This window comes from Pseudorasbora parva, chromosome 24 (genome assembly GCF_024679245.1).
Source record: "Pseudorasbora parva isolate DD20220531a chromosome 24, ASM2467924v1, whole genome shotgun sequence".
Classification (NCBI taxonomy): Eukaryota; Metazoa; Chordata; class Actinopteri; order Cypriniformes; family Gobionidae; genus Pseudorasbora; species Pseudorasbora parva.
Genome location: NC_090195.1, coordinates 22,059,964 through 22,085,349, shown reverse-complemented (window position 1 = coordinate 22,085,349; position 25,386 = coordinate 22,059,964). Strand labels below are relative to the sequence as shown.

Below are 25,386 nucleotides of genomic sequence, written 5' to 3'. Positions count from 1 at the left end.
TAATCATATAAAATGTAATTTAAAAAAATTCTGAATGGCTAGTAACTTGGACTACTAGCCACAGTGGCTGGTGAGAAAAAAAAGTTATTAAGTACTTATTCAATAGATACTAGTAATGCTCAATAAATACTAGTACTTGTTCAATAGATACTAGCACCTATTAAATAGATACTAGCACCTATTAAATAGATACTAGCACCTATTAAATAGATACTAGCACCTATTAAATAGAAACTAGCACCTATTAAATAGATACTAGCACCTATTAAATAGATACTAGCACCTATTAAATAGAAACTAGTACCTATTAAATAGATACTAGTACCTATTAAATAGAAACTAGTACCTATTAAATAGAAACTAGTACCTATTAAATAGATACTAGTACCTATTAAATAGAAACTAGTACCTATTAAATAGAAACTAGCACCTATTAAATAGAAACTAGCACCTATTAAATAGAAACTAGCACCTATTAAATAGAAACTAGTACCTATTAAATAGATACTAGTACCTATTAAATAGAAACTAGTACCTATTAAATAGAAACTAGTACCTATTAAATAGAAACTAGTACCTATTAAATAGAAACTAGTACCTATTAAATAGAAACTAGTACCTATTAAATAGATACTAGCACCTATTAAATAGAAACTAGTACCTATTAAATAGATACTAGCACCTATTAAATAGATACTAGCACCTATTAAATAGATACTAGCACCTATTAAATAGATACTAGTACCTATTAAATCGATACTAGCACCTATTAAATAGAAACTAGCACCTATTAAATAGAAACTAGCACCTATTAAATAGAAACTAGCACCTATTAAATAGATACTAGCACCTATTAAATCGATACTAGCACCTATTAAATAGAAACTAGCACCTATTAAATAGAAACTAGCACCTATTAAATAGAAACTAGCACCTATTAAATAGAAACTAGCACCTATTAAATAGAAACTTGTACCTATTAAATAGATACTAGCACCTATTAAATAGATACTAGCACCTATTAAATAGATACTAGCACCTATTAAATAGATACTAGTACTTATTCATTAGATACTAGTACCTATTAAATAAATACTAGTACTTATTCATTAGATACTAGTACCTATTAAATAGATACTAGTTAGTTTTAAGGATTAAATAATACAATGGCTTGCCATACACTATTAGATAAATAGATATTGGTTTATGATTAGGATAATAAATTAAAAACATATATGAAGCAGCTTTTATTATAGTACACTTTGGATTAGGGCCCACTTCTCACAATTAACTAACTATTAACTTTGAATTTTGCTTAAACAAACCCCTAATTACAGCTTATTAATAGTTACTACGGTTTAGGTGTTAGGTCAGGTTAAGGGATGTAGAATATGGTTATAAAGAATAAGGCATTAAAGGGGTGATGAATTAAGGAATCAACTTTTCCTTGAGCTTTTAATATATAAAAGGTCATGGCAATACAAGATTATCCTGTAAGTTTCAAAGCTAAAAACATCCTTGTTAGTCAAAGAAAAGCTTTTATAGACACCAGGCTCAGCAAACGATCCTGTGCTTCATACTGAAGTATGTCAGTGCGCGACGAAATACCGCCTCTACAGATTCCACAGTGCGTCTAATCCAGTAGCCCCGCCCACCGACTCATGGAGGGCTCATGCTAGCTGGTCAACAACAATAAACATGCAGAGGAAGATTAAGATCTTGCGCTATTCCTGGTTGTGGAAGAACACAGTCGCTGCATAAGCTTCCTTCTGATCCTAATATTAGGAATGAGTGGTTGAACTTTATTTTTAATAAATTTCCAGCTCACATGAGCAAGACATGTTCACTTCAGTTCACTGCTGAATCGTTTGTAAACAAATCTCCGGTCGATGCTAGATTAGGATCAGACAGGAATGGTGCAACACCAATGTGACTAAAATGTGTTTTTAAATGTTAAAATTTCTGCATTGTTACAGATTGTTTTGCTAATGTGTACTTCTAACAGACACGCGCACGCCATCTACGCCGAACCCCCTGTATGGAGCCTAGTAAGAAACTAGTTAGGAATTGGACCCTAGACTAAAGTGTTACCTTTTGTACAGCTAAAATAAGTAGAGGCAACTGACATAGGAATCCTTATGCATTCGCTTCACAATTGGTCAAGCTGCTCTTACGTTAAAAATAGATACAATGACTGGTTAAAGGGGAACTGTTTAATTTCTATGCTGAAAATAATAATGATTACAGGTTCCAGAACACTCTGTCGTCTTTCACAATTCTTCATTTTTATGTAATTTAATTAGTTAATTCTGATGTAGTTGTGTAGCCTAGAAATCTAGACACACCCTAGCAGCAGCAAAACTAATCTGCCGCGAGTGTCATCTAGCAACTCTCAATACACTTCTGAGCTGTAAAAACCTAACACTGGTCGGGCCAATCACATCGTGTATAGAGTCAGTGGGCGGGGCTTAACATAATGACGGCAGAGTTACGCTTGCGTGCTACTAGTAAACACAGGAACTGGCGTACGGCGGTCTTTCGAATCAGCTTTGACCGCGACTCTGGAAGACTTGGAGTTAAACTTTTCTCTGAGAAAAGAATGGCACTGAAGACATTCTTAAGAAGGGAAGATGTGTTCTGAGTTTTGCCGACCGGATACGGCGAAAGTTTAATCCTCCAACTAGCTCTGCATCACCTTCGTTGCTCTGGTTGGTTGTAGCGCTATCCTATTGTGTGCACGCCGTGCAGAGGGAGTTTAAAAGACAACCGTTTTCCCCGCCCCTCAGATTGAGTTTCCAGACCAAACATCTTGATGTGGGTCTGGCTTGTCAGGCTAGTAGTTGTGAACTATAGAACAAATCTATATTGAACAATAGTGGCATTCAAATAAAAATAAAAACCTAAAAGATATGTTTTTAATGTAACCTTTTAAATTGGTCAGTTCAAGAATAATGTACATAATATTATTAATTTGAAAGAATTTAAAGAACAGATTCATGTATATCCTTGTATTGCCAAACTGGTCGAGTTTGAAATAGGCTTTAGTAGGTAATGAGCAGCGCTATACTTTTTAGTAAGAGTAATTTGTACTGCAATCACAGTTGAACATTTAATTAGTACCTAGTAATTAATTACTTATTTAGTGTAACTTAAGCAACATTGTGTATAATTCTATAGTATGTATTATATATATATTTTAACATTTAAAAAATGCTTAATTTAGTCACAATTTCCATACATGACACCTGAAAGCTGATGCCCATGAGGTCTGTTTGATGCAAATCAGGAGATTTATGATCTCAATGTGGTCCTAGACTTTTGACATACTCGCGTTCAGAATCAGTTCTGCAATATTTATTATTTTCAATTTCTGTTTTCAGAAGAAAACCCCAGAAGCAGAAATGGTTGTGGAAGAGGACAACTCTTCCCCAATGACTGAAGTCACTTCTAGGTCTAGGACAGAGTTAGATGTCATTGAAGAGGCTGAGAACGAGCGGACGGAAAGAGAAGATGAGTGAATCAAAGCATGGAAAGAAAGAGCAAGGGTGGGATACTGATTATGTGTTTTCTTTCGTTTGGAGATGGTGAAGCGGTGGATATCTGCGGCAGTGCAGTGTCTTGGATTTTTGACAAAAAAGTGTTAGCTAGGACTTTATTCTATAGAACTAATATTTCTACATTTCTACAATCTCTGCATTACCCCAGTGGAACAGTGATATTGTATGGGGTAGAATGAGCAGATTTGCATGTCTACATCAAATGCACTCCTGCACTTTTTGAACTGAGGCATATTTACAGACGTCTTCCAGAGTTCCTGTTCTACGGCCTGTGAACATTTTCGCTATATATATACCCTCACTTCAGAAAAAAATATCCTTGGAGTTTATGAAACAGACTTGAAAGATGTTATCTGCTGAACTTTGACCCTGAGACATACATTTTCCACTTGCTTTGAGACGCACAATGAATAGTTAAACTTCTGAGTGTATTATAACTTGCTTAAAAGGAATATATTTAACAGATTAGATTTGATTGTATATTTCAATTGATTTATTTTTGTATTCACAGCACAAATGTTGTATACCATCACTATGATGTTATAGTAGAATATTTATTTGAGCTTTTGTTAACGTATGAACTGATCATGTCATTTGATCCAGTATTCTGTGCTGGGACCACATTATAGAATCTATTTTATTTCATTTTCTAGATTTGAGCAATATACTATAAAGCATTAATTCAAATGCCTCTATCAAAATACTAAATGGAATATCATTTTGAGTGTTTTTAGGGCCTGCATTACTTTAGCTCCTCGTGTTACTCAGTGCCTGCGGTCTAACAATGACTTATGTCAGCAGACAAATTAACTAATAATAATGATTCATTACATTTATATAGCGCTAAGCAGATTATAAAGGCATTAATGCGTGTATTAAACAAATGTTGGGCTAAAGCTGTTCTTTTTTTGTTTTTTTTTGCATTTCTGCTTTGCATCTGTTTTGTGCACATTAAAGCAAGAGGCTGAAGTCAGACATGAGTCATAGACTATTTTATTCATATTTCCTCAAATGATCTCGTCTTCCAGTTCTTGAAAAAATTAGCTTTTTTTACAACCAATACTGTATAACCTTTTGTATGTTTGGCAATTCAGTGTTAATCTTCAGTGATAAATACAAAAATTCAGATGAGCAGGGAAAAACAGAACAAAAAGTGCAAGTAGTTTTTTCTCCATAATAAGCTAAGATATCTTGAACTCTTTTTTTCTGCGTGTTTCACCAGCTGCCTGTTAACGTGATTTAGGCACGTTATTGTCACCTTCAGTGTCTGTTAAGAACATGTAAACATCACATGATGGCAACATAAATTATTCGGACTTTCTTGAGAGGCGAAGTGCTCCCAAATCAAAACCAGTATGAGAAACTTCTACTGTCACAATGTGTAGCAATGCTTTTAAAAATGACAGTCTCTAACAATACATTTGACTACAAGTAGACCATTATCCCATTTCCATTCTTTTGAATTAAAATTCTATTAATTATTGTTGTAAACTCTGTAGTATTTTTTTTTTTTTTTTTAACACTGGCAATTTAATTCAGCGCAATTTCCAACAGTGCATAATACAAACAAATATCACGGTTAAAGTAAAAAGGCAGTTAGGTTTTTCTTTTCCTTCTGAACCAGTGTTAATCATCACAGCATTTCCTGATGGGCAGATGTTTGTTCTGTGATTCATTTGGGGGAAAAAACCTGAGCACTTCTGCTTGCAATTTGCTCTTGCTAGATTGCTGTAAATTCCCATAATTCATTGGACGACCAACAGATCATATCAGAAGCAAAACATCATGCCACTTTGTAGATCAGATTTGTTCTGATGTCTCTGTTGTTAGGTCATCGTGATATCTTCTCTGTGCTGGTGTTGAACGGTCCTCCTAACAGGGACGTTATAATGGCGATCGTCCTCTGTGACGATGCACACGCAGGGCCACTCCTGCTTGTGGTCATCTGGGTAATGTGACACAAACTCCTCTGTGTCAGTCATGTACAGACGGAAGGCTTGAATGGTGTGTTTTAAGGCATAGCCCAACAGAAACATCTCTACCTACAACACACAAAGCAAACACATTTAACTTGTACTTTTTTACCTGAATATATTAAAGCAAAAGTCTTTATATTAAACAGAGAGATACTAGAACTGTAAGTAAGTTTGTCAGTGTCACCGTACTTGCCTGTTCTACCCCTCCACTAAAGCCGATCTGGCTCAGGTGATTGGCCAGGAGGGTTTGGGGGTTTTCTGATGTGTCGCGGGCAAAAAGAAGCCAGCAGAACACAGGCACTTCTTGATCTGCCACCATGTTTTGATGAAGCTCAACGGCTTTGGCCAGCATCAGAAACTTGAGTGCTTCCATAAGACCATACTCCTCCTCTCCACCCTGAAACACACGCTCACACAGATTCTGCTTCTCCTCTGGGCTCTCACAGGCCGCTGCTGCCTGCCACTGGATAAACAACAAAGACAGACTCAAGTACATGAAAACACAGAAATTATGATGATGTTTTTGTCTGATTGTCCACACAAAGTGCTTCAGAAACTGAATTTCAGTAGGGGATTGCGTACTTTGAAGACAGCGGGAGTCAAGTACTCCAGAGAGTGTAATATATATACATATTACACTGTGTCATTATTTATTTAACAAAAACTAGGCCAAAATGGAAAAGCCATGGGTGACAATCTAAATGCACCATTACTGCTTTCATAGAAATTAAAGGGGTAAGTTGCAGTCAGGGACAGCTAACTGATCATTAGCAAGTGTGATCACCGCTATAAAAGCAGACGTTTTGTCAGTTTGCTGGTCTGGAGCATCCAGATGTGTGTTAACACAATGCCAACGAGGAAATACATCAGCAATGATCTAAACGAAGCAACTGTTGCTGCCATCAACCTGAGAATGGTTATATAGTCATTTCCAAACAATTTTAAGTCCATCATTCTACAGAGAGGAAGATTATTCACTATTCATATGTAAATCATTCAAGACAACTGCCGGTCTTCCCAGCAGTGGACGTCCCAGCAAATTCACCCCAAGGTCAAACTGTGCACTGCTCAAGAGAAACTGCAAAAAACCCAAGAGCTACATCCCAGACTCTACAGGCGTCAGTTAACGTGTTAAATGTTAAAGTTCATGACAGTACATTTAGAAAAAGACTGAACAAGTGTGGATTGTTTGGAAGGGTTGACAGGAGAACATTTCTACTCTCTAAAAAGAACATGGCAGCACGGCTTGGGTTTGCAAAGTTGCACCTGAACAAACCACAAGACTTCTGGAACAATGTCCTTTGGACCGACGAGACCAAAGTGGAAAGTTTTGCAATGATACACGGCACCAGTTCGGTGAAAACTGTCCATCACGCTGGTGCAGGGTTGATGATTTTTGGCTTGTTTTGCAGCCACAGGACCTGGGAAACTTTCAGTCATTGAGTCAACCATGAACTCTTCTGTATAATAAAGTATTCTAGAGTCAAATGTGAGGCCATCTGTCTGACGGTTAAAGCTTGGCTGAAATTGGATCATGCAATAGGACAATTATTCCAATCACATCAGCAAATCTACAACAGAATGGCTGAAAAAGAACATAATCAAGGTGTTGCTCTGGCCCAGTCAAAGCCTAGACCTCAGAGAGCTGTACATTAACAAATGCTCACAAATTTCAATAAACTCAATTGTAAAGAAGAGCGGGCCAACATTCTTTAGGAACAAAGCAAGAAACTGATACTAACATGAAAAAGATTCCTTCTACTTATTGAAGTGTTTTATTCATTGCTTTAGCATTTGGGCTTTATTTGTGTTAAATAAACAATGACACTGTGTAATACGTCATGTGTTGATGTTCATCTCAGGTTGTATTTACTTAATTTTAAGACCTGCTAATGACCAGAAGATTTTTATTATGTTCTGATACATAAACCATACAATATTAAAGGCACTGGTCTGCAGTCATGTTAGCACAGGAAGAGGCCATTCCCAAACTGTTCCCACAAAACAAGAATGCCATCACAGGAATAAATTGCATTTAAATAACAAAGATTCACCTTTTTCTTAAGTAGATCCAAATAGTATTTTAGTCTCTCCACAGAGTCCTCCACCTCACTTGCCCACTTGCATTCTGGGGGAAATACCCATCCACCAATCAAATGCTCCCGAGCTTCAATCTTTTCTGGCAACTGTGAAAATAAGCAGCAGCTGTTAATCTGAGCTAGAAAGCATCATATAAAGTGTTATCGTATAAACCCTAGTCCAGGTAGAGGCCATTTGTAATCTGAAACCAATCAAAATGTAAAGCATGATAAGAGGAAAGTTTGCCAATTTTCAACCAGCTTTATATTTTTACATGTCGGTACAGTACATGTAAATGAACAATGTGTACTCTTTCTCCATGTTACCTGTACCCACATCTTCTGGCTTATTTGTCAGCCAAAGTCTGCCGGATGCGTTTTGACACATTTGAAAGCTCCAGGGCTTTTGTGTACAGATAGCACTTTAGCATTTTTGTATTCCTGCCAATAGATAGTCAAATCAAGCCCAGAGCATTATGGGTGTAGCCTGACATTGTCATACTCAGATTCTACTCAGAACATGAGTCTGATACTGCTCCATTGGGCTGGGATTATGGGGCGTTTCAACCGAACCAGGAAAGAAAATGCCTCTGCACTCTATTGGATAGATCTACAACCAATCAGAGCAACTGACTAAGTGACGTATGCTGAGCAACGCATTGTTGTCAACAGAACTCAACTGCACGCAAACTGGAAGAAGTAGATAATGATGATTGTAAACTTTGCCAGTGTTGTAAAAAGAATTTCAGGATACAAAGAGTACTTACCAACACAATCATCATTTTTGAGAGAAATAGTAAAGGTGAATGCATATACAAACAAGTTTTCTGTTTAGGATTACAGTAGAACAAATTCAACCCAAGCGCTCTTTGGTGACTTGGATGATTACGTTACAGGTGATGATCATCGTATTGAAGCCCGCCCTGACAATTTGATTGGTCCGGACAGCTCTGGTTAGAGCATAATTGCTCCATAACGGATCAAGTCAAAACGAACTTCCCAACCTCAAATGTTGTGGGCGGGGCTAAATGTGGCTGGCATCCAGGCAATTATGGATGTTGAAACATCCTTCCTTTTATTAACACCACAGCCCTTTTTTCTATAGTCATGTAGCACTGATTTAAAGATGAATAAACATATCGCATAGATAGCCAGGTTTTATTAAAAGCATTCAATGCATTCAATGAATCCTTTAATGTCAAATTATTGTATATACCCTGACTGAGCTCTAGAAGGGTCTCCTTACCAATAGAAAGCCTTCATCCTGTATCCAGGTAGGCACGTTTGTGCTGGTCGCCAGCACCTGGTACAGCGTGGCACGGAGAGCACAGTAATTATCCCCCCTGACTCTCCTCAGACCGCTGAAGCTATGGGACATCTCACTGTAGCCCTGAAACAAACACACAAAAGTAAGTCAGACTTCTACAATGAGCACAGACAAGTCAAACTAGAGTACAGTGGCCCCAAAAACATTTGGACACTTTAACCACACATAAAATGTAACTCTACATGCATGAATTATGACAGTCAAAAAACAAGATGTGAACAAGATGTGCATGCAATTTTGGATTTAACTCAGATATTGTATTAAACATAATACATGAAATCTACAATCTATTAATGTAACAAGGACCAGTTACAAGAAACATGCATTACTACTTTTATGATGTAAAGAGTAATGCATTAAAAGTAACATACATTTACGTAATCAGATTACTTTTTGATTTAGTTGCGAATTAGATTTTAATAACAAAAATACATTTATTTACAGCCAAAAAAAGTTACTGCAGATTAAATATTTTCAAGAACAGCAATCATAGTAATAGTATACATTGTAGCTGAATTGTAGCTGAAAGATACAGTAGCTAGTGCTAAATGATGTCCAATTTAGTAATCAGAATTCCCTCCCAAAAGCAATTGTTGGAAAATTAACAATAATATGACTCCATTGATCCATTGATCATCCAGAGCAACTTGGCATTTCTGACTGGCTGTTGGCTATATTGGTTTGGAGGGGAAAACTTCCACATACAACGGCTTGCTACTTAGTGGCAATGTACAGGATGATGCAATAGTATCCACTATAGAAATTGTGCAGCTATGCCATTAAAACCCATGCACATGCAAGAAAATGTTTTTTTGAATAGTTGTCCACCGTACTGAACTCTATGTGTGAGAGGGTTAAAGAAAAATACCAAACCAAATTACATTTATTTGAAATATAGGATAAATTAAGCATAACATTTCACAAAAACAGTTAGTTAGGTCACCTTTCTGATTAGAGTGCTTTTGGTCGTGTTCCCCTTCCATTCTCGCTCACTGTAGGCCAGTATATCCACAGCTGGCGCTAAGCTACATCTAGGCTCTACACCAGGAACTAGACAAGAAGAAAAACACAAATACCCAATGAGATGGATGCAGAAAAACTTTAGGCCAGTACCTAAAAAAAAAAGTCACATTCAGGCCAGTCACATTTTCACGGTGATAATAACACATCTGATTGTCTCTGTTACCTCAAATGTTAGTGGCTTGGCTGGTGGATGCATATAATCACTGTTATTGCTATAGTAGAGATATACCGTGACAAAAAAACAAGTGAATCTTTAATACTTGTGAGCTCTAGAAGTGGTTTGGCTGGCTTGTCATTTCTGGCTCCCATTTCAATGTCCTCGGCTCCCAGATACAGGTCAGCACTCCTATAATAGAAAGAGGAACTATCATGTATATGATATTCACAATGATATGCAGTCATGAGCAGTCAATAGAGCTATATAAAAAGGACATGTACACCTCACATCCAGATGGTAATGATTCATCATGAAGATTAACTGTCTGGATCTCTTTTACATCAGTTGCTCACATACTGAATGTGAAAGCTCCTCAAACACTATTATAAATCAGATAGCGTTTCATCTGTGTTAAGACAGACAAGAGTTTTAGCCATAGCGCAAAACACCTGTTCATATAATAAAGGTATAATAGTCTATTATATATAATAGTCTAGACACATGAACTGGTCTAGTTATATTTTTTAATTAAAACTTGGGCCTTAAGACAGTTTCCCTAGTCCCTGCCACTTAAAACATCCCCACGAAAGGTATTGCTGGAAAAACTGAATTCAATAATGACACATACTCATCCAGTGGCTCTTGCACTTCCTCCACGCTCTCTTCTGGCTCTTTTGGTTGCATCAGCTTCATCTCTACCGTGCCACTGCTGAAAATGATCTCTTCTTTTTGGGTGTTGGAAGTGTCTTCTATTCCTTCATTTTCCTGGACAACACTAGCTTCCTCTTCATGTTTTTCCTTTGCCTCTTCTGTTTGTTGAGGTCCAGTCTCTGGAACACCTTTTACCACTTCCTCCAGTAGTTTTGCCTCAGTCACCAAAGTAATCTCACCTTTGGCCTCAGTGTTTTCTGCAGCAACAGCATCACTGCTAATGGGAAATAACTAAGTGGTTATTGAATTCTGACAAAGATGACACAATTTGGTGTCGATACATTTTAAAAAGTAGTTTGAGGCATGTTTTATGCATATATTTTAAATTAGATTTACTTGTATACTTTTTATTATTATGGTATGCTTTTTAATGGCCATAAATTACAATGCAAATATCAGTGTCTATATTACACTGCAGTACAGTTCAAGATTTATTTTCATGTTTGTGAAAGAAGTCACATATGTCCATCATGACTCTACTTAATCAAAAGTACAGTCAAACAGTAATACTGTGAACTATTATTGTTATAATGTAAAACAGCTGTTTTCTTTGTAATATATTTTAAATTGTAATTTATTTCTGATTGGAAGACTGAATTATCAGCAGCCATTACTCCAGCCTTCAGTGTTTGTTCTCCAAGGACCCTGTACAGGGACGGGAATGACATCGCTATGTGCATACTTTCCATTTTAAATGTCTGTGGAGGAACTATGTGGTACCATTTGAAAGCTTGGAGTCTCTGCTTTCTGGAGATATACATCACTTTGGCATTTGTTTTACACAAAGTAATGTATTTACACTAAATTACTCTGGTGCCATTTCCGCCTGGATTTGGCCTACCCAAACTGAAAAGCCTCCCATACACACATACAGTGGTCAAGGTTCAAAGAGCGCCTAATTTGGGGGGGGGGGGGGGGGGGGGTTATTACAGCTTAGACAACACTTACATGTTTATGACTTTTAGCAGTGTTTAATGTAACTTCAAATGGTTTCCTGTAAAATGACATCACAATTTTGAACCTAGACCACTGTTTGGATAGGGTAGGCCAAATCCAGGCGGAAATCCCAAAAAATGGCCCTGGAGTGTAAGAGGATATAATATATATACAGGTCCTTCTCAAAAAATTAGCATATTGTGATAAAAGTTCATTATTTTCCATAATGTAATGACAAAAATTAAACTTTCATATATTTTAGATTCATTGCACACCAACTGAAATATTTCAGGTCTTTTATTGTTTTAATACTGATGATTTTGGCATACAGCTCATGAAAACCCAAAATTCCTATCTCAAAAAAATTAGCACATCATGAAAAGGTTCTCTAAACGAGCTATTAACCTAATCATCTGAATCAACTAATTAACTCTAAACACCTGCAAAAGAATCCTGAGGCTTTTAAAAACTCCCAGCCTGGTTCATTACTCAAATCCGCAATCATAGGTAAGACTGCCGACCTGACTGCTGTCCAGAAGGCCATCATTGACACCCTCAAGCAGGAGGGTAAGACACAGAAAGACATTTCAGAACGAATAGGCTGTTCCCAGAGTGCTGTATCAAGGCACCTCAGTGGGAAGTCTGTGGGAAGGAAAAAGTGTGGCAAAAAACGCTGCACAACGAGAAGAGGTGACCGGACCCTGAGGAAGATTGTGGAGAAGGACCGATTCAAGACCTTGGGGGACCTGCGGAAGCAGTGGACTGAGTCCAGAAACATCCAGAGCCACCGTGCACAGGCGTGTGCAGGAAATGGGCCACAGGTGCCGCATTCCCCAGGTCAAGCCACTTTTGAACCAGAAACAGCGGCAGAAGTGCCTGACCTGGGCTACAGAGAAGCAGCACTGGACTGTTGATTAAATTTTGCATGTCATTCGGAAATCAAGGTGCCAGAGTCTGGAGGAAGACTGGGGAGAAGGAAATGCCAAAATGCCTGAAGTCCAGTGTCAAGTACCCATAGTCAGTGATGGTCTGGGGTGCCATGTCAGCTGCTGGTGTTGGTCCACTGTGTTTTATCAAGGGCAGGGTCAATGCAGCTAGCTATCAGGAGATTTTGGAGCACTTCGTGCTTCCATCTGCTGAAAAGCTTTATGGAGATGAAGATATTGTTTTTCAGCACGAACTGGCACCTGCTCACAGTGCCAAAACCACTGGTAAATGGTTTACTGACCATGGTATTACTGTGCTCAATTGGCCTGCCAACTCTCCTGACCTGAACCCCATAGAGAATCTGTGGGATATTGTGAAGAGAAAGTCGAGAGACGCAAGACCCAACACTCTGGATGAGCTTAAGGCCGCTATCGAAGCATCCTGGGCCTCCATAACACCTCAGCAGTGCCACAGGCTGATCGCCTCCATGTCACGCCGCACTGAAGCAGTCATTTCTGCACAAGGATTCCTGACCAAGCATTGAGTGCATAACTGAACATAATTATTTGAAGGTTACATTTTTTTTGTATTAAAAACACGTTTCTTTTATTGGTCGGATGAAATATGCTATTTTTTTTAGATTATTAAAACAATAAAAGACCTGAAATATTTCAGTTGGTGTGCAATGAATCTAAAATATATGAAAGTTTAATTTTTATCCTTACATTATGGAAAATAATGAACTTTTATCACAATATATATTTTGAGAAGGACATACATACTAATACATACACACATACTTAAGTGTAAAAAATAACAACAAAGGAAACAAAAAGAGGAACTATTCAGTCTAAATGTGGCCATTTCAACGTCTAAAACTAAGTCAAGGGTAATCTTGTGACAAATCACAAGATTATAGTCACTATAATCTACAATCAAAAAACATGTTCACACAATAAGAATGAAAGGAATGCTGTTCAGACAACAATTGTCTTGAGGAATTGCAAACACCTGATAAACACTGCTGAGACCTGATATATCATGTACCATAATCACGCATTAAAACATCATGCAAAAATGAGTATCCACAAGAAAACAAGGCCATGAAGACAACACATTAATGGTGTTAAAATGGACAGAGACTCAAAAATCTGATTTCTGCAAGTAATGTTGACACAATATTTCTACACTGATCCTAGTGTTTTTACTAAATTGTCAGTTGTTTGGCTTGGCGTGAAATATAAACTCTGTCAATTAATCATGCTATAAAGACTGATGTGACTGTGCTACAAACTAATAATTACACTTAGTCACGGAACATTTGTATTCACTCATGAGAGTATTATGCCACCTATTGGTAATAATAGTGAACAGCAGGAAGTACTAACCTCAATGGCTCAGTGGCTCTGTTATTTTCAATGGGGCTTGATGCCACTGAGGCACACGTGGAGTCCAGGCCATTCTGAGTGGGTTCTGTAGCCTCCTGCTCTTGCTCTACAACCTTTTCACTCTTTTCTAGATCTGTCATAACGTCTGTGAATTCAGGTTTGTTCACCTCATTACTGCTGTAATAGAATACAATCCACAGGGATGAACCAGGGTTAATGAACTAAATAATATAATGAACTAAAACCAAGAAAAATAATACTCGATATAAAATAATCATTAACTGAAATTCAAAACTTTTATTTTTTATTTCAGCTAGCTGCCAATGTAACATTTGTGATTCGTGAAAATTGCAGAAAATAAAACGAATAAATATATATACACATTTTTTAATTTGTACTTGTCTTCAAAAATAACTATTTTGTGACATGAACACACTCACACTCTCTCTCTCTCACACACACACACACACACACACACACACACACACACACACACACACACACACACACACACACACACACACACACACACACACACACACACACACACACACACTTATAAACTATTAACTATATTACCTATTTTGTGATAAAACTCCTAATTCACTGCTTACTAATAGTTAGTAAGGTAGTTTTTGTAGCATTTAAGTTTAGATATTGGGTAGGATTAAGGGATGTAGAATAAGGTCATGCAGAATAAGGCTTTATTTTAATAAATATGTGCTTTATAAGTACTAATAAACAGCCAATATCCTATTAATATGCATGCTAATAAGTAACTAGTTAATAGTTCATAACTGAACTTTAAAATAAAGTGTTACAAAGTGAAAACAAGTAAAAATTAAAATATATTGTTCAAAAAACAAAATTTATATTCAGTCTTACTATGGTTTACAAAATAGCTTGAATTTTTCAATGGCAATTTAAACGCATACAAATGAAAACCTTTCATGACGATGCAGTACTGCAATGTCGTGTGATCTAAAACTTTGTTCATCAATTTTATGCAGTTTATCATGTCTACCAATATATCGCCCCGACCCTCTATTGACGATCAATTCCAGATGCATAGGAAATTTTCTTCCCAATTTTATTTAATTTTGAATTGAATTCATTACCTGTCCGTTTGTGTAGATGGCTTAGATGGCAGTTGCTCTTGACACGTTTCCAAGGCTTCCTCGTTTGGTTTCTGCACTAGGTCTTCTTCTTGAGGCAGCTTTTCCACAACTATGACATCAGCATTTCTTTCATTCCCAGAGTCCTTGACTAGACCGTTTTCAATGCCAGGAGAGAGTGCATTGGTAATATCCATACCCGGAGAAGAAACTTCTTGTGCATGTGCCTGAGTTTGAGAAGCTTCAAATGTTTCTTGCATCTGTCCTACCATCTCAGAATGGGTATCCTCTGAATGTTTCTCTTCCACTTCAGCTGTTGGCTCAGTGATGGGTTCCTCAGCAGTCACTTCATCTGCGCTTTTCCCAGTAACATCCGACTCATTCAACTGACCTAAAATGCATGAGTCATGTTCTGTGTTGCTGCTGTCCATCAATGAAATATTCTCAGTGTCATTGAGACCAGCCGTTTCAGTGGTGTCATCCAGAGGCAGGTCTTCAGTTTGGATAATTTCCTTCTCATCTGCAATCATCTCCATGTGTGTTTCTGGCTCTGGTTCAGAGAAGTTCTTAGCTTCTACCTGAGTAAGCACAGTTACCTCCTGAACAGGTGCTTCCTTAACAGGTGTCTCCTCAGCAGGTGCGACTGTTGATTCTAAACTTGTTGCGGTAGCACCTGCATCATCTGTCAGAGCAGCTGCGACGTCTACCTTTTCAATTGATCCACGCTGAGCCTCTATCTCCTCTTTCACTGGGGCAACGATCTTGACAGTTGCTTCGACTGTATCTTCAGGTGCTTCTGAGACTTCAGCTGCAGTGTTTTGGATTTCTTCAGTAACTTCAGTTATTGTTTTTGGTGTTTCTTTAGCTAAGATTATAGCTTCTTTTGGAGCCGTTTCTTCAGCGGCAAGAGAGACTTCAGTGTGTAATATTGATATTGTTGTAGAGTAAGAGCTCTGTGCTTTAGGGATTTGAGCCTCTGCATTTGGCTGCTTGGTTACAATCAATTCATCCATCTTTTTTGTTTCTTCTTCTACATCCCTGTTGATTTGAAATGCATTTAAGTTAAATGTGGATGTTATGGAAATAACATGAAACACAGGATTTACTTGTTTGATGTACCGTTTAAATGTTAACAAAACAAAGCTCTCTCCAGACCATCTATAAAAAAAATAAGGTTAAAGAAAAACAAGACAGCGGTGGGACATGCTGAAGACTGATGAATAGAGGAGAGGAGAATATTGAAGAACAGGACATTTATACATTGCTCCTTAACTTGGTGCATCTTTGTTTATACTGTAGTTATGTCTCAAGTGGAAATACGTATGAGGACCTGAGGGAGGGGTTCTAGCTGACCAATTACACTGCTTGCATTCTGCGTAGGATTAACCCATTGTTACATTTTTTGAGAGGTGCATGTCTGCGCAACTCTCCAACTAATGCTACACATAGCCTACAACATAGCTACAGTAGGTTTGACGCAGACGTACAAATCAGCCTAAAGGACCCTAAATCAGCTCTCTAGCGTCCAAGGTCGTGAATAAGTATATCATGTACATCAGCGGTACCCAAACTTTTTTACCTGCGCACCCCCTTCTATGTCCCGATGTTTAATCATGTGCAAATAACCAGAACACGAATGACAATAACAACATCCAAAAAAATAATAAATAAATAAATAAATAAATTATATATATATATGGGCAATTCCATGCAAAGGTCATCTTTACGATGAAAAAAAAAAGTTGGTGACACACAAACAGATTTGTTCTTAAAATGTTTACTTGGATCTATACTTTATTGTATTCAACCATTCTCATTGAATTGTTTAGGTATTTGTTGGTTTATTACACCATAAATAAGGTGTGTACCAATGCAAGAAGAGTTTTTAAAATATCTGTTTTTTAGTGTTATCATGAAAAAGAAATATATAGACTCAATGTTTCAGCAAAAGTTTATTATTTGGCAATTTCCTGATTAACAAGGGGATAATTAAGCACTGTGTTCAATTAGCATGCTTTAACAGTAAAGTTCTATGAATTTATAAGCCTCTTATTAAATGTGTCGTTGAGTTCCAGGGCCATGTAACATCCATAACGTTTTAGAGGATAAGTTTATGCTACATATACAGTGTTGATGAAAAAATGTCCAGCATTTCTGTGCAATGTTAACTTATATAAATGTATCATGTGATGAACATTTCATGCTCTTTTATTACTTGTAAACATTTTAATTTTGCGTTATGGATGTGACGTTACATATAAAGAAAATTCTAAAATCAAACCCACATGTGATATAAATGTGTTTTCCTGTCGCTGGCGGCATGGCAGTGATAAACATATTTCTCCTCTGTGTTTCAGTGAATTGTAACATAACCTTAGGTTATTAGGCTATAAGTACAATCATAAGTAAATGTTAACAAAACAAATGGTCACTCTCTGATTGATGTGATAAATAAATTTGATGTATGTGTATATATATATATATATATTAGGACTGGGTATTGTTAGGAATTTCACAATTCGATTCGATTTCGATTCTTGAGGCTTCGATTTGATATTGATTTATTAGCTTCGATATCGATTGATTCATATGTAAATACACAAGTAATTAAGTACCTGGGTATATTTTTTAATAATGTGTGCAGTATTATCAATGTGTAAGAACAAATTGACCCCAGCATTTTTCCAAGCAGAATAAGTTGTACAATATTTTACATGTGTTGAATACAAACCACACCTGTAACAAACAGGCGCTTTATTAACACCTCTAAAGTGCATGTAACTGTAAGTAGTAGAAAGTATTTTTCTTTCTTCCTATACATTCAAGTTATGAAAAATGTAAACAGAAGCACAAAATGTGCATATTCATAAAACAAAGTGGATTGATATTATAACATTACAACATTACACAGATTCGAAAGTAATTAACTGTATAGTGAAGTGAAGCTGTTGTCTGTCCACTTAGGCCATTCAAATGTATTGAGAGCAGTGGTTTGTTTTACAACTATTGAGAGTGCAGTGATCTACGTGACTGCGCGCGTTGCCATGATATGAAAGCATGTCGCCAACACGGCCGGTGTTGATTCTGTGGCGCAATAACACTGAACAACTGAGCAGCTGATCCAAAATGAGCCCAAACATCGGCTTTTAACGTTAATCTTGGAACATACTTTGCAAGAACAAAGAAATTTGTTTGTTTTCTTGAGGTGGCAAGAACAAGAATAAAGTTCGTTCTGGCAGAAGTACATTCATACTTCACGAGAAAAGCAGGTGCCGATCATCTGCGTTTCTCCGCATTAACCACACCCACTTTAAATGTATGACCAATCACGCAATACTTCTTGGACAACCGCAAGAAAAAAAGTTCTGCTCAGGCAATGTGTCGAGAACAAGCTGCGAGAACTCCCAAACCAGGGCTGAGAACAACATGACGTCATTTTGTTCCCGCAGCCCTGGGAGCGAGAACTTCTTTCTCTGTTTTTGCGGAGTATGTTGCAGCCTTTAGTGGTGCAGGCTTGAACGGAGTGCAGCTGCTATTTTGGTAAAGCACGTCTTGTGTACAGCGCTGAACGCTCTCACTAGAGTGTTGCCCACAGCGCCGCCACTGGCCGGTGGGCTGAATCGATTCATAGGATTTGATGAATCGATATTGAATTGAGAAACAAATAATTACAATGCATTGATGAATCGATATTTTTACCCAGCCCTAATATATATATATATATATATATATATATATATATATATATATATATATATATATATATATTTTTTTTTTTTTTTTTTTTATTGTCATGATATTTACATGTTGATTAAGACCCATCTTACCTGAGACAATGAAAGAATGGGCTATTTCAACTAAATCAGGTCAGGCTACTTCATATCATTGAGTCATTGATATAACTAGATTACTATTAAATTAACATTTAGAGTAATTTTATGTGTCAACAAATGTGCCATGATGGCTTGTTCGTTGATTTTCCAAACAGATTCCAATGTGTATTTCAGACTCGTCACATCCATAACAGGGTTTTGTCACATCCATAACGTTGTTTTTTCTCATGATACACTTCATACATTTTATTTACATTTTATACACTGATATTTTTATTTTCAAATAAGACCCCTTCCTCATGTGGATAGCAATATTTATACATTAGACTTAAAAGTTCACAGACTTTAAAGAAAATCGAACAGTACACTGAAAACACTGTCATTTCCTGTCACATCCATAACGCACAACTATATTCCTTTTTTGGGGGGTCTTAAATATAATTTAGAAAATAATATTTTTGCTGTCAATTCCCCAGATAGGGTGCTCTGACAATATACATTGCCAATATAAATATTGTAAGAAATAGATTTTTACTGAGACATTTTAGCTGTCATTATGAGTTCAAATGTCACATCCATAACGCTGGAATTGCCCATATATATATATATATATATATATATATATATATATATATATATATATATATATATATATATATATATATATATATATATATATATATATATATATATATATATATATATACACACACACACACACACACATATACATTGAATGAATTAAACGAGTTGGCACGCATAGATATGTGACAGTGTGGAAATTCCCACCGGTTAATCAACGGGTGACAATACCGGTAATACTGGTATCACCTACTGGGCTTTCAAATCACTAATTCTAACAGAAAGGAACATATGCACACAGCTGCTCCAGCATTAGAAACGGAGCGGAGCAAAGCGAGTACTTTTTTAATGAATTCCTATGAAAGTTAAAGGGGTACTTCAGCACTGGAAAGATGAATCTGTATTTTAACTGGGTCATCAATGTAGTAGAAATGTGAAATTATTTTTGAATTTGGTGCCCTCTAAACTGAGAAAAGACAGAAAATGTATTTTGAAATGAAAGACTACAATTCCCAGAATGCTTCGCTGCCCTGTGAGGCCATTCCCAAAGCCACCGCTACTGGATTACTGTGACTGAGTTGAAGACACTACAATTAAAAACTGAACGTGTGTGTTCAATATAATGAGTGAGTCACCGCGCGAGTATCACAGCACTGAGCACTAACTGCAGGAGTGATATAAATGAGCTGATGAGCTCTCGTGACGAGAGCTGAGGTAATCCCGACTACACTCACGGCATACATTCACAACGCGAATTCAGTCTGGCGCGTTTCAGATCAGGCCTTTGCAAGCTTAACTTTCATAGAAATTAATTTGAGAAGTTAAAAGACTTACATTGCTCACCATAGCTCCGTTTAAATGAGTGCCTGTAGCTGCGAGCTGAGCTCTGAGTGTGATCTCCATCCCCCATGTGCGGGTTCAAAACATGCGGAAATGGCTCCCTCTGCTGGCTGTAGTCTTAAGCCTTTAGCCTAACATTCCTCCTATGATGCAAATATCGTCAATTTGCATCATAGGAGGAATTTTTCCAGAAATAAAATGCATAAATCTCTTGTCTCAGGGGGATATGAGGGGGGAAAGCACAATTATTTGAATATACTTCAGGGTTTCTACTGATACAAAGCCATAAGCTAATCGCTGAAGTAACCCTTTAAACTTCCATATGCATGAACTGAAACCGCGCCAGTGCGCACACACTGTGAATGACAGCTCAACAGTAAATGCACGCTCTGTGCGGCCAAGCAGATTTTAGCTTCGGTTTAGAATTAGTGCCGATTCGGGGGCGGGTTGCTTGAACTGTAGGTTAATTGGCCTATTATTCTTAATAAAAAACACAACAACACACAATGACAAACTCACTTAAATACGCACTTTTACATTTCACTTTGAAACTAAATCTTCCGCGATCCACTTGTCTTTTTTTTTATTGTATGGAAAATCCCATTAAAAAAACAGACCGCCATTACATTTTTCCTCTTGCCCACCCCCCTGGTGGTAGCTCGCGTACCCCTGGGGTGTGCGCACCACACTGGGAATCCCTGATGTACATGAATACACGATCAACTGGTAAGGACAGTAGGGACCCTGGCTCACTAAACATTGGGACACATGAGAACACATGCCAAGAGATCAGAGACCACTCCTCCATAAAGAATCTCTCCAGATCCTTCAGATTCTTAGATCCAAGTTGGTGCTTCTTCTTTTCAGTTCAGCTCAGCCTACTTTTATATAGGGTTCATGTCAGAGAACTAGGACGGCCATGATAGAAGCTTTATTTGGTAAGTTTGGTACTCTGGCGTGTTGCCTCCGATCCTTCAAATATTCCGATCTAATATGACTTTTGACCTGTAAAGTCACCAAGATAATGATATGCTGTTTGTTAATAGGCCAGAAAAGAACTGGCACCCTGACTGAGCCTGGTTTCTCACAAGGTTGATTTTTCTCCATTATGTCCTGATGGAGTTTGGGTTCCTTGCCACTGCCCTTGCCTTTGGCTTGGCTTGCTAAGTTGGCGACTCAAATTTTCAACTAAAATATCCAAATGAATTTAATTAGTAAACTAAATTAACTAATATCAACTAAATTACTGATCTGCCCACATTTTCACTTATCATAATTGAAATGAGCTGATGACATCACCGTTTTCTCAGGAGCAGCTGTAGAGCCGAATCAATTTGGTAGCATTATTTTCCTGTTAACACTGTGAAGCTGCTTTGAAACAATCTGCATTGTAAAGGTGCTATATAAATAAAATTGACTTGACTTGATCAAACCCATCTGATTCATCTGAACATAGAATATGGGAGTTTTGAGAGGTTTGTATTATTGAGAGGATTTTTCGTGAAACCCTCCTAAACAACTTGTGGTGATATAGGTGCTGCACATTAGAACTATATTCTAACTATATTGGTTTTACTCATCGTGATAAATGATTAAGGGCATTTGGCCTTTGTGTTTACTCGTATATGTATACTCCTGTGGAACAGGAAGAACTAGATTATGTTAATTAACTAGCAAATAGTAGCAACAGTTTGATTTTTGTTTCTTTTTTAAAGAATGTATGGCGTGTCATTATGTGTAATGAGCTGTCTCATGCTTTAGAACTTCAGTTAAGGGAACATAGTGAGCATCGATCAATGCTCCCCAATCCCCACTGATCTATATAAATATTTATTCAGCTGTCCAAAATTACCCCCTACATCCTTAAATAGGGTACTATTTGAGTACTACACTACCAGTGCCACTGAGGCACTATCGGACGTTTTTCAGGATTTTTGGGAGCAGATTGGAGCTTTAGCTTTAATTTCTACATTTCCATAACTGTTTATTTCACACCAACATAATTAATTGTTCTGCATCTGTGAGAGTGTGGGCAGGCTTTTTGATATCGCAGCTGTACTTCCTGCTCTCTATTGCGCAACTCCGGTCCCGAAATCACTATTGCGCAGACTCTGTCCCAAGATGTAGCAGAGACAATAAGCAACAAATAAAAGTACCATGTAAACTGGCAACCAGTATTGGAAAAGGCCCATTTGACTGTATAAAAAAAATCGGCAAAGGAATCGACCAAGAAAACCATGATTAGTGCATCCCTAGCCATCACTCGTATTTGTCACAAACAATAGAGAAGAAAAGACTGCAATATCCGTTTGATGTCAACTTTTAAGAAAGGAAGATTGTTACACCTAAAAATGTATAAATAAGATAAAACTTCAAAAAGTGTAAAGGACTTTACCTGTTCTCCTCATCTGAAGTTGGGCTGGTGCCACCCTCTGTTCCTGCTCTAGTAGATGTCTTGGATTCAGAGCTATGCAGTAAACCTTTAGTCTCATCCTCTGTATGGTCACATGGGTTTTTTTGTCCACAACAGTCCCAACTGTTCCCCATGTTGGTACAGGATCAGGTATAGCTTTGAATAAATCCACTTTTCTGGGTTTAAGTTCTGACTGAAGGATATGCAGTTATCAAGTGCAAGGTGCTTCCACTTCCAGAGCACTAGCCATATGCAAATATTATTTCTCCAGACAAGATCTTACATGTCTCGTACCAATGCATTTGAGCAGTGTCTGTAAATAAAGTATTTCTGTAAGATTAGTCCAGCTACAGGAGCTGACCGTAAACTGCACTTCTAGGTATCTGGTCATCTGTTCAAACCTGCAGATTAAAAACAAACACAAAGTCCCATGTGAGTATTAAGCACGCCATTTCTTCATGCAAAAATACAGATTCAGCATTAAAATCAGTAGTATATTAGTTTGTGGGAGGAGACTAGCCAGTAATGAGTTTCAGGTGCAGGTGCTTTGTCACATGATTAAGGAAGCATAAATAGTAGTTGCAGAGACACATGGCGAGAGGTTTGTTTCGGAAGTTGTGCTTGACGTACAGCCTCCTTTTCATTGAGGTATGTTGAATTAACTGTGTGGTTTGTTTGTATTAAATGCTTGCATTCTGATTGTGCTATTTTTATTTTCAAATAATCCCCTTTTAGGCTGACTTGAAGTTTTACACTCTGTCTGGGAACACTTATTGCTGCAGTACTTTCAATAGGCTGATGGCCACGTTGGAACGGTGAATAACTGGTAAATGTAAACCGATCAGTTATGAGTTGATGCAATTAATACACAAGAGTCTTTTTGTTGATGTCAATGTGGTTTTTTCGTTTATAGTATCATTGTATCATGTGTGGGGATTGAGCGCTGAGATTGGATAACTGTGCTGCAGTTGTACTTTCGCTAAAGTATGTTTTGTTTAGTTTGTTATTGTGTTTTTTTGCATTGACTTGTATTAATGTGTATTTGTTTTTCTGTTAAAGGGGCAGACCAGCCACTGTTTCTTGTATATTTAAGTTTCCCTTTTGAGTTACATTTATTTTTGATTTACTATATGTCTACTTTGATCATACTAATAATTGTTTTTATTTGTTGTTGTTTGTGTGGTATTGCCCTCCTCTTTCTGTTACAGTGCTACTGGCTTTGTACAGGGCCGGGCCTGCATCGACACCTAACCTCCCTTGGTGTGGCTGATCTGGGTGGTGTGTGGCACTGTGTGGTGTGCATTAGAAGGTTGGCACTATAATTGGTGATTTAATTTGTGGTTACTTATTTGCAGTGTATGCTGTGGGTTTCTTTCGTCTTCCCCCGTCTCTTTCAGGTGGTAGGTGGTGTAAAAGAGCAGGCCCGACCCTTCTTGCATTCTCGAGGAGCGCCATTTCCTGATTCTATGAATCCTATTGCTGATGCATTTTTAATTGGTTTTTAACCTTTTTGATATGGCTGTGTTGTACTAATAAAATTGTGATTATTGACAAACTACATTTGTTGCTTATAATCCCATTACTTTTGGAAGGCTCCTCCTGCCTTAAATAAGGAGGTGGCGTAGTCAGTTTCATATTTACTACACAAGTTGTTGAAAACGGCATAGTTGTAGCATGGTTAAGCCACCATCACAGTCATATAAAATTAAAAATAAGATAAGACTCAAAGCATCTTACGTTAATGCAATCTTATTAATAAATGTTAATATTGTAAATGTACAGTGTTTTTTATTTTATTTTTTAAGATCAAAAGGATAAAAAATGCAGATTTAATTTGCATACGACTTCTTTGATCATATTTAGCAAGGGTGCCAATAATTCTAACCATGACTGGCTCTTCTTTAATTAATACTTTTAAAAAAATCCCTATGGGAAAATAAATAAATAAATAATTTCCCAAAACAAAACTGCTGAAAAAGTGGACTGGCAGTGTTGCACTGTGTCCGAAATCACCCCCATTCCCTTTAGTGCACTATTTGAGTTGAGAAAAACCACATGAATTTCACATGTGCAAAAACACATCTGGTCACACGCATAACACATACTGTACTTTGCATGTGGAAAATGTGTTTTTGCAAGATATTTATAATGATGTCTGAAACCATAAAGAGTAGACCCAACTGAGTGCACTTAATCCCATAATGTATGAACACTCAGCAGCTAGCTATAGCCGCTAGAGAATAGCCATGCACTGTGAGCGTCAAATGAATGCCTGTGTTTATCAGTGATTTACGTGTATTATTAGTTTATTATTTATGTAAAATATACTAAGTGAGGGTCGAGGGGGCGATTTAGAATACAACAATTTGTGCTTTTGACAAGTCGACTTTTTAACAAATAAAAAAAGTGAATGACTCGAAGACAGAGAGAGAACGAGAAAGATTAAGTCCCTGCACAAATCAGGCTATTAGTCTAAAAACAAATATTTTTGGTGAATAGATTCAAGATGTTCAAGTCAGCGGA

General features: G+C 37.3%; 2 protein-coding genes across 6 annotated transcripts in view; one reads left to right on the top strand and one right to left on the bottom strand.

Moving 5' to 3' along the window:
• Positions 1 to 4,472, top strand: part of ankha (ANKH inorganic pyrophosphate transport regulator a) — a 50,254-nt gene extending 45,782 nt beyond the window's left edge. For both annotated transcript variants that reach the window (XM_067435558.1, XM_067435557.1), the window contains exon 12: positions 3,381 to 4,472. In XM_067435558.1, coding sequence (XP_067291659.1) covers positions 3,381 to 3,518 — 138 coding nt within the window. In that variant the 3' untranslated portion in view covers positions 3,519 to 4,472. The remainder of the gene's footprint in view (positions 1 to 3,380) is intronic.
• Positions 4,473 to 4,493: 21 nt separating this feature from the next.
• LOC137064196 (uncharacterized abhydrolase domain-containing protein DDB_G0269086) overlaps positions 4,494 to 25,386 on the bottom strand; it is a 36,190-nt gene continuing 15,297 nt past the window's right edge. For 2 of the 4 annotated variants that reach the window (XM_067435553.1, XM_067435554.1), the window contains exons 2-11: positions 22,846 to 23,264; positions 15,199 to 16,233; positions 14,081 to 14,257; positions 10,747 to 11,046; positions 10,222 to 10,307; positions 9,882 to 9,988; positions 8,858 to 9,001; positions 7,588 to 7,719; positions 5,723 to 5,996; positions 4,494 to 5,595 (exon numbers count right to left, since the gene is read on the bottom strand). In XM_067435553.1, the coding sequence (XP_067291654.1) occupies positions 5,384 to 5,595; positions 5,723 to 5,996; positions 7,588 to 7,719; positions 8,858 to 9,001; positions 9,882 to 9,988; positions 10,222 to 10,307; positions 10,747 to 11,046; positions 14,081 to 14,257; positions 15,199 to 16,233; positions 22,846 to 22,997 (2,619 nt within the window). In that variant the 5' untranslated portion in view covers positions 22,998 to 23,264 and the 3' untranslated portion in view covers positions 4,494 to 5,383. The remainder of the gene's footprint in view (positions 5,596 to 5,722; positions 5,997 to 7,587; positions 7,720 to 8,857; positions 9,002 to 9,881; positions 9,989 to 10,221; positions 10,308 to 10,746; positions 11,047 to 14,080; positions 14,258 to 15,198; positions 16,234 to 22,845; positions 23,265 to 25,386) is intronic. The other 2 variants (XM_067435556.1, XM_067435555.1) reach the window with 2 other exon arrangements.